At 31.0% G+C, this 10,287-nt stretch overlaps 1 protein-coding gene across 3 annotated transcripts; it reads right to left on the bottom strand.

The window, feature by feature from the left end:
- Window positions 1-797: 797 nt before the first annotated feature.
- On the bottom strand, window positions 798-3,340 carry LOC120198781. 3 transcript variants are annotated; one of them, XM_039200049.1, is made up of 7 exons: window positions 3,261-3,340; window positions 2,303-2,450; window positions 1,787-1,864; window positions 1,613-1,690; window positions 1,439-1,516; window positions 1,265-1,342; window positions 798-1,147 (listed from the first exon to the last, which is right to left on the bottom strand). In XM_039200049.1, the coding sequence occupies exons 1-7, from the start codon at window positions 3,303-3,305 to the stop codon at window positions 1,137-1,139; spliced, it is 516 nt and encodes a 171-aa protein (XP_039055980.1). In that variant the 5' UTR covers window positions 3,306-3,340; the 3' UTR covers window positions 798-1,136. The 3 variants fall into 3 exon arrangements, with proteins under 3 accessions (XP_039055980.1, XP_039055983.1, XP_039055982.1); XM_039200052.1 differs by lacking the exon at window positions 1,613-1,690; XM_039200051.1 differs by lacking the exon at window positions 1,787-1,864.
- Window positions 3,341-10,287: the final 6,947 nt, after the last annotated feature.

The following is a 10,287-nucleotide window of genomic DNA, read 5'->3' as shown; positions in this document are numbered from 1 at the left end:
AATATGTGAGTTTTGATGACTAATATTGTTATTATACTATGCCATAACATCATTTTTCTTATAGGCAAACCGAACATTGGGAGACAAAAACAGAAGCGAAACGTATTGTTAGGAATGGTTGTGAAAACAAAGTTGAGTGACTAAAATAGAAACATGAGAATAGATGGGTGACAAATAATTAGTTTAACCTAAAAATAATTAAGTCCTAAAATTTTATAGAAAATCATTTAAATTTTCTGCCATATCATCATTCACATTTTATCTGTTTTTTCAAAGTTTGAGAAGATTAATACCACCAGTTTTCATATCAGTTTTTCAGTGTAAAAATTTTCAAGGATTGTTTTAATCTTAGGGGACAATGTCCATTTCTAATATTACATTAATTAGAATGATTTTATTTCTAAGACAGTGGTTTATCTATAATATGATCAAACTGATAGTCTTTTAATTTCATTATTTTCCTGTCAATACTAATATCTCAATTTTATAGTAGTAATTCAATATTTCCAATAAATAAAATACAAGTGATTAAAATGAATAAACTTATATAAACTAAAGTTTATAAAATTTGTATATCAAATAATTTCCTTATAAAAATATCCATACCGTTCTTAGAAAACCCCATTATCCCTTAATTTTTATTAAAGAATACATATGGATATATACCTATTTAAATCTTTTAATTTTTACTTTATTTTGATTTTATCCTAATTTTGTTATCAATTATACTTTGCCCCTTAAATTGATATCTTGTCTCCTCGGTGAAAAACTCACTTCTTTTAGCATAAAAAATACTCTACACACACAAAAGCATCATCATATTTTGCAAATACTCTGATTTCTGATTTAATGTGTTTTCTGTAGAACACACAAATGAGTTTATTCCGACAGATATTTCAAACCAATAAGAAAACAAGAGTTTATTCTGATAGAGACACTCATATACTAGGGTGACACTATAAATATTTAAGCCGATGGAAATATAAATAGGAGACAATGCTTCACCCATCTTCAATTATTGATCTTTCTGGCCATATATATATAGCACATATATTATTTTGAATACATAAGATTCTTCTTCCTTGAAAGTCTAGTATTTTATTAAACGATTACTTCTCTTTTGATGAACATAGTCTTCAAGTTGAACCTGAAAGTCAACAACAAACTTCTTTAATTCACAGTATTTATAAATCAATTATATATTGATCCAAATTAAAATCCATCTCAAAAGATTTATCTATTTCTACACGTTAATGAAATTTACCAATTTTCTTCGGATGATAGAAAAAAGGAATTGGGTTTATAACATATTCTTTTCCTGCATTGTCCATTTCTTGACCATCTATTTATAAGAGATAAAATAAAAGAATTATAGACCGATCAAAATTTAAATCTGTAACAAAAGATTTATCCATTTCTACATGTTATTGAAACTTACCAACTTTATTCGGATGGTAGAAAAAAGGAATTGGGTTTATAACAGATTCTTTTCTTGCATTGTCCATTTCCTGACCATCTATTTATAAGAGATAAAATAAAATAATTATAGACCGATCAAAATTTAAATTTGTAACAAAAGATTTATCCATTTCTACATGTTACTAAAACTTACCAACTTTCTTCGGATGGTAGAAAAAAGGAATTGGGTTTATAACAATTTTTTTCCCTACATTGTTCATTTCTTGACCATCTATTTATAAGAGATAAAATAAAAGAATTATAAACCGATCAGAATTTAAATTTGTAACAAAATATTTATTCATTTCTATATGTTCTTGGAACTTACCAACTTTCTTCGGATGGTAGAAAAAAGGAATTGGGTTTATAACAGATTCTTTTCCTGTATTATCCATTTCCTGATCATCTATTTATAAATAAAATAAAAGAATTATAGACCGATCAAAATTTAAATTTGTAACAAAAGATTTATCCATTTCTACATGTTACTGAAACTTACCAACTTTCTTCAGATGGTAGAAAAAAGGAATTGGGTTTATAACATATTCTTTTCCTGCATTGTCCATTTCTTGATCATCTATTTATAAGAGATAAAATAAAAGAATTATAGACCGATCAAAATTTAAATTTGCACCAAAAGATTTATCCATTTCTACATGTTCCTGAAACTTACCAACTTTCTTCGGATGGTAGAAAAAAGGAATTGAGTTTATAACATATTCTTTTTCTACATTGTCTATTTTCTTATCTTTTTATAAGAGATAAAATAAAAGAATTATAAACTGATCAAAATTTAAATTTGTAACAAAATTTTTATCCATTACTACAAGTTATTGAAACTTACCAACTTTATTCGGATGGTAGAAAAAAGGAATTGGGTTCATAATATACTGTTCTTTTGCTTTTTTAGTTGCTTCTGTCTGAAACCTTTCCTTCGTTTCACCATTATATTCTTCGCCTGGCGCTTTTCTTGCTGCAATTGTCATAGTAAGCTGCATAATAATTAAGCAATTGAGAGTTTTTAATCATGAGTTTTATCAATATTTGATATTATAATTAATTTAATTTAATTTTGACTAAATTTGTATTCATTATAAAAATTAGATATTTAGATTTTACTTTGTATGTGGATAGTATAGTAATTTAAATTTAACTTTTTATTTATCAAATACTATTTTGTATTAATTTAACTATTTTATCATAAAAAGTACATATTTTATTAAATGAGTCAAAGTAAAAAAATTAAAACTTAATAAGGGATCTCACTAGTAAAAGAAAAAAATTATCATTTCGAATTCAAGATCTCTAAGGAGAATAACAATCTTTTTTAGTTAGTAATAGGCATGGGTCGGGTTAGGTTTTCGACCAACCCAATACGACCCAAAAAATATGCACTCACTACCCGAAACCTGACCCGACTTGAGTTTAACGTGAATTCACCCGACCCGAAATAAATATATTGATAAAAATTATTAATTTTATTTGATATAATGTGAATCGAATTGAAAAAATATAAAGAGATATATTATTATAACTATCCCTAAATATATAAGATATAATTACATTATTTTTAGAATCAGATATTGTTCACAATAAATTTGAACTCGATCTGATCCGAACTTATATTTTTAAAAGAAATCTAGCCCCACAAAACCGGGTCAAGTCTAAACATGTTAAATTCGAGTCTCGTATCCATCCCTATTTTTATAACTAAAACCACTACATGGATTATTAATTACTTGTTTTTCAAACATAAATGCTTAAGGAATGTAAAGAAAATAATGAGGAAAAAGAAAATGTACCAAGAGTATGCAGAGGAAAGCGAAGAATACAAGAGTAGATTTCATGATTGCAAAGAAAACCAAATAGCTTTTCAAGGATAGCTTGACTGCGATATCCGTTCTACCACACACATATATATAGGAAGGAAGATATCAATTAAAAATTAAAGAAATATAATAATATCTTTAAATAAGTGTCACCTAACCAATATTAAATAGCAAATTGTAGATATTATATTTTAATTGAACAAAAAGATAAGTAAGAGTCACGTTCGATTATATTATTAGGAAAAAAATTAAATGATCGAATAATTATTTCTATGATGTTTATAATTTTAATTGCTTATGATGACTCCTCTTAAAGGACTATTGACACTGATGACGAATTACAGAGTTTTCAAGGAAGAACAAGAAGAATAAATGATAAATTATTTTTTTATGAAAAATTAGAATTTTTTTAAGAGAATATCTATTTGATTTAAGTCTCTAATTAAATTAATATTTATATTCATTAATTTGTTAATTTATATTTTTTAATTCGTTAATATGAAATAATAGAGTACAATGATGACGATTCAGTGAATATATAGATATTATGCTTTTCATATTTGATTAATTATTTTAAAATATTGAATAAATGGTTTTAAAAGAAAAAAATTATTCCCTTTGATAAACCGTGTGACACTTAAATTAAATATGGTTTAAGGGATCGGTTAAGGTACAAAGAAGCTGGAATATAGGATGAGAGGAGAGAAAATGGGTTTGGATATGTGGATGGATGTTCTCTTATTGTATGGATATGGGTCCTGAGGAACGGATTTTGGGCCTAAATTTTTTTTGACAATACAATATGTTAATAATTTTTTTTAACAATGTCGACTGGATTTCATTAATAAAAATATTAGAATGAATCAAAATAACAATGCACCCGAATATAGAGCGAAAAATGAGACAATATTCAAAAAAAACTTATACATAAAATAAAAATATGAAACTCAAAGATATGAAGAAAACGAAATCTCCCATTGAAAATGATGTCCAACATTAAAAGAATCTAGTAACATTCATAAAACTCATTGTCTATGTCCAAAGAGACGTTTTACGAAGTGATAAAGGTGTGGTGACCAAACCAAACAATTTGGCAGGCTACTTTGCAACACAATTATGATTATATCGGCAAACAACCTTTTACCAAAGAGGGGATCTCTCAATATGTGACCACCGACAAACCAATAAGAAAACAAAGGACACGGGGATCTTTGTGCGAGCACCAACACGACCGCAGAGGTATGCGAAAAACTTACCAAAAATCATAAGGAATGTGGCACGAGAGCAGAGAAAAACGTGTCACAAGGATATATATTCTTATTTAAATTAAATTGAAAAAATCAAAAAAGAAAAAAGAAAGAACATAGCATAAACAAGAACAAAAATAATAATAATCATTGGCAGTCGACAACCAATATTAAGATTGGTACTACCGTCTGCTAAACAAAAATCAAAAGGAAGGAAGAAGGTAACACATAAATATTAAGAGAAAACTTAGGTTAAAAAAAGAGAAATCCTATTAAATGTTAATAAATTAAAATTAAAATAAAACTTTTGATATTAAAGTAAATCCATCTTTTAAAATAACATCAAGCTCTAATAGGAGTAATGACTTGATAATCTATGCAAAAAATGTCGAAGATGTAATTGACTTAAATGTTAATTGAGCATTAAACATATTAATATAATATCAATATATTAAGAATTTAAGAGAGATGAATGAATTATAATTGTTTTTACTTATTCAAAAATCTGCTGCAATACATTGCTTTTATAGCAAACAAGTGCTGAAGCTGAAAGAAGCTGAAAAACAATTAGATCTAACAGTCCTAACCGCTGAGCTAACAACCTAACAACCCTAGGCTTAGCTCACCTACAACACAATGCACCCTAGAGAACATGAGTCTTAGCACACGCTATTGCATGCCATGCACTTAATCTTCCAGCATTCTCTCTGCTTCTTCTTCTTCTCCTTTCTTCAGCAAACACATATTCACTCTTTCATGAAATGTTGTGAAAGCTGCTTTGGAGAGCAGTTTTGTTAGCCCATCTACAAGTTGATGAGTAGCATGAACATAGCTAACACATAACTGATTTCCAACTATTTTATTCCTTACAAAATGAACATATAAGTCCCAGTATTTGGATTGAGCATGTTGAACAGGATTTGAACTCAATGCAATTGCATTGGTATTATCACACCAGATGATGGGTTTATCATGTCGAACCACTCCAAGATCGGTTAGTAAGCATCAACCCAAGCAACTTCTGTAGCAACATCATCTAAGCTACGATATTTTACTTCCATGGTGGACCTTGAAACAACCTTTTGCTTTTTTGCACTCTATGACACCATATTATCACCAACTAGCACACAATGACCTGACATCGATCTTCGATCATCAATATAACCACCCCAATCAGTATCAGCAAATGCCACCACACGTAGTGCTGCCTTAAACGGTTTAAAAACCAAACCATACTTCACTGTTCCAGCCAGGTATCACAAGATACATTTGGCAGCCAACAAGTGACACTCACGTGGCTCATGCATAAATTGAGCTATATTGCTCACTCTGTAAACAATAACTGGTCTCGTGTGACAGACATACAACAACGCTCCAACCATACTTTGAAATTCTCAAGCATTTTCCAGTAGTTGTCCGGCATCTCGTCAGAGTTTGTTAGTGAGAACCATAGGAGTGCTGGTCGGTGTAGCCTTTGATAACAACCGACTGCCCAATTCCTAAAAAATAATGCAAATCACTGAGATCCTTCAACGAAAAATTATCATGAAGTGAATGAACCACTCGTTCAATTACAATAACCGACTATCCAGTAACCACAATGTATTCTACATAGACAAGAATATATGTAAATTCCCCATGAACATGAGAAATAAAGAGTGATGCATCAGCCTTCGTGTTAGGATTTTCGGAAGCCAGATTCGACAACCAGAACGGTTTATAAAGAGGGGTCGGAACGGATTTTTGAGTTTAGGGAGTAAGGAGATTGAAAGATAGAAAATTGCACAGCGATTTAGAGTGGTTCGACTTTCTAAACCAAAGTCTACGTCCACTACCTTAGCTCCTCACCAATGATTTTCCAACAAATTCACTAATTTGTTCTTTCTTTTGAGGACAAAGAGATAACCTTACAACTACCTAGATTTTCCGGGCTAAACTAGAACCTTTCCCTAGCTTTTATACGGGATAAGCTAGAACCTTTCCCCTTTACAAAAGGATAAAATAAGTAAACAAGAAAACCTCTCTAAGGTGGGTGTTTACAAGATTAAGCTCACAAGAACAAAATATTTACAAGAGAAAGATTGAAAAACTCTTCTCTTGTGTTTGATTGCTTGGATAGTTGTTCTCTTACTTCTTCAAGTGTCCTTAGCTTGTATTTATAGTTTGGAATGTGTTTGAAGTCATATCTAGCCGTTGGGGATGTTTTGGAGCCGTTTAGGAATGATTTTTCTGCAAAAATAGGCTGCCCAGAATGGGGGAAATCGGTACCCCTTCATAGGGAATCGATACTCCTTCATAATATTCAAATATTATGACCGTTGGGCTGATGAACAGTGAGGGAATCGGTACCCTCAAGGGGGAATCGGTTCCCTTCGAGTAATCTGTTATTTCTCAGTGCCAAACCATGCAGGGGGAATCTATACCCCCTGGGGGGAATCTGCTCCCTCTGGGCAATCTGGTTTTTCTTGCTCAAATCCGATTTTAATGAACTTTGAATTATTTTTGAAACCTTTGAATAAATTCAATTCAAGTAACATTTTGCCTTTATTTGTTATATCGAAACATATTTCAACAATCTCCCCCTTTTTGATATAACAAAACATTTGAAAAATTGTTTTTGGCAAAACTCCCCCTTAATAAAATGTTTAATGAAAAAGATACCAATTGTTGAAAAATATATGAAAATGTTAAGCTCCCCATTTTTCATTAAGAAATTGAATTTTTAAACCAAACTTCTCCCCCTTTTTGTTATATAAAAAATAATTCAATCTTTTACAGTTCTAAAATAACATTGGAGAGTAAGTGGTAAATTTGACATTTAAAAATTTATTTGAAAAATCAAAAACTCCCCCTCAATAAATGCATTCCAAATAAAATTTAGCTTTAAGAACTTGACACTTAAACAAAATTGAATTTCAACAAAGAATAACAAACATGTTAGTAGCACATGAAATTCAATATATCCAAGACTAAAATACTTTATGCAATACCAATTGTTGAATTTAAGATCATATGCATAAAGTTTTCTAAAAATGGTATGCATTTGAAAAATTTTGATATCAATTATTAGAGAGATATCATTTTTATTTAAACTACATGCATAAACATTCAAATTTAGGTCAAAATTTTTTAAAGATTTATAAAATCAAAGTATTTGAAAAGTTGATATCAATTGTTAGAGAGATATCATTTTCATTAAAACAAATTTTGACCAAAATTTTATTATGATGAACTAAAAATTCTAAAAAATCATTACAACTTTAAAATGTTCATCATAATCATCTTTTCAACATACATGAGATTAAAACAATGATGCATAATCATTTAAAACCAAAACTCATGCATGCTTAAAATCAAATGAGCAACCAAATAATCCAAAATTAAAAGTATTAAGCTTAGAGGTTACCCATTCCTTTTTCATGTGTGGCTAGAGCATATTGAATATCATCATTTTCATCACAATTGCTTCCACACACCTACAAGAGACATTTAAGTAGATTTTGGTATCCAAATTGCTTTGGATCCTTGAACGTTAGTTATAATGCCTCTTGTTCCTTTTGGAACCCATACTTGCCTAATTTTAAAATGTTTTCCTTTCTTCAAAGGATAAGTATGTTCCATATGACCATGATAATGGCAATGTGAGCATATTGTCATTATTGAACTGGATGAATTATTTAGAATGCTCTCTTTTTCTCTTGTTAAACATTCAAGCTTATCTTTTAAATTGAAATTTTCTTTTTCAATACTTTCAAATTTCATTTTTGAGAGTTCTAAATCTTTCTTCAAGATTTCATTTTGATTTTCAAAATCTATTATCATTTCTAGAAGAAGTTTGTTTAATTTGAAAATTTCTTTTTCAAAGTTTTCAGATTTTATTTTTGAAAGCTCTAACTCCTTTCTCAACATTTCATTTTGATTTTCCAAGTCTGTTTTAGCTTTCAAAAGAAGATCATTTTTAGCAATAAATTTAGAAATCAATTTATTGTATTTGGAGTTCATGGTCTTAAACTCCGAAAATAATTTATCATAAGCATCTTGTAACTCATTAAAAGATTTTGAATTTGATATATTTGAGTTAGAAGATACCTTTGGCTCTGTGAGAGCTAATAGAGAATCAACTTTATTGGTTCTTCTTCTTCCTTGTCTCCATAGATCTCCTCAAGCTTATCCCACATTTCCTTGGCACTTGAACAAGAAGAAACTCCTTTATATACATTAGGATCAATTGCACAACACAACATATGCATAGTCTTTGAGTTTTGTTGAGCTTTCTTCTGTTCTTTGTCACTCCACTTCTTCTCCTTCTTCATTGGAGAAGAGTAGACGTTCTTGATTATCTCCCATGCATCAAGATCATTGGATTTAATGAATACCTTCATTAATTTCTTCCAATGACGATAGTTGTCTCCATTGAAGTATGGAGGCTTGTCCGTTGGTAGGGATTCTTCCATGTGGAATGAGCCGGAGGTGGAAGTCATTTTCTCGGTTGTGTTGGGAATTGATAGAGCTTCTTCTAGGATCGTCTAAAGGTGGTTAAACCTTCTTAACGAGTTAGGCTCTGATGCCAATTGTTAGGATTTTTGGAAGCTCGATTCGACAACCGGAACGGTTTACAAAGAGGGGTCGGAACGGTTTTTGAGTTTAGGGAGTAAGGAGATTGAAAAATAGAAAATTGCACAGCGATTTAGAGTGGTTCGACTTTCTAAACCAAATTCTACGTCCACTACCTTAGCTCCTCACCAAGGATTTTCCAACAAATTCACTAATTTGTTCTTTCTTTTGAGGACAAAGAGATAACCTTACAACTCCCTAGATTTTCCTGGCTAAACTAGAACCTTTCCCTAGATTTTACACGGGATAAGCTAGAACCTTTCCCCTTTACAAAAGGATAAAATAAGTAAACAAGAAAACCTCTCTAAGGTAGGTGCTTACAAGATTGAGCTCACAAGAACAAAATATTTACAAGAGAAAGATGAAATAAGATTGAAAAACTCTTATCTTGTGTTTGATTGCTTGGATAGTTGTTTTCTTACTTCTTCAAGTGTCCTTAACTTGTATTTATAGCTTGAAATGTGCTTGAAGTCATATCTAGCCGTTGGGGATGTTTTGAGCCGTTTGGGAATGATTTTTCTGCAAAAATAGGCTGCCCAGAATGGGGGGAATCGGTACCCCTTCATAGGAAATCGATACTTCTTCATAATATTCAAATATTATGACCGTTGGGCTGATGAACAGTGAGGGAATTGGTACCTCAAGGGGGAATCGGTTCCCTCCGAGTAATCTGTTATTTCTCAGAGCCAAACCATGCAGGGGGAATCTATACCCCTTGGGGGGAATCTGTTCCCGGGGAATCGATACCCCCTGGGGGGAATCTGTTCCCTCTGGGCAATCTGGTTTTTCTTGCTCAAATCCGAATTTAATGAACTTTAAATTATTTTTGAAACCTTTGAATAAATTCAATTCAAGTCCAAAAATATTTTGCATTTATTTGTTATATCGAAACATATTTCAACACTTCGATGCACAAAACCTAATTTGCACGAGGCTATCCTTTAGCTTGGTATGCCAATTCCTAGGCGCTTGATGCAACCCATAAAGAGCTTTGTGAAGCTTATATACATGCTTGGTGTCATCTTAGCAAACTACTCGAACCCAGGTGGTTTCTACATGAAAACTTCCTCATTCAAATCACCATGTAGGAATGCGTTGTTAACATCCACATGTTGCATAGGAGAAACTGAGGAAGGTCC

Source organism: Hibiscus syriacus, unplaced genomic scaffold, assembly GCF_006381635.1.
Source record: "Hibiscus syriacus cultivar Baekdansim isolate YM2019G1 unplaced genomic scaffold, ASM638163v2 tig00004797_pilon, whole genome shotgun sequence".
NCBI classification, from domain to species: Eukaryota; Viridiplantae; Streptophyta; class Magnoliopsida; order Malvales; family Malvaceae; genus Hibiscus; species Hibiscus syriacus.
Note: the sequence above shows the minus strand (reverse complement) of the source record. Positions and strands in the feature narration are given on the sequence as shown.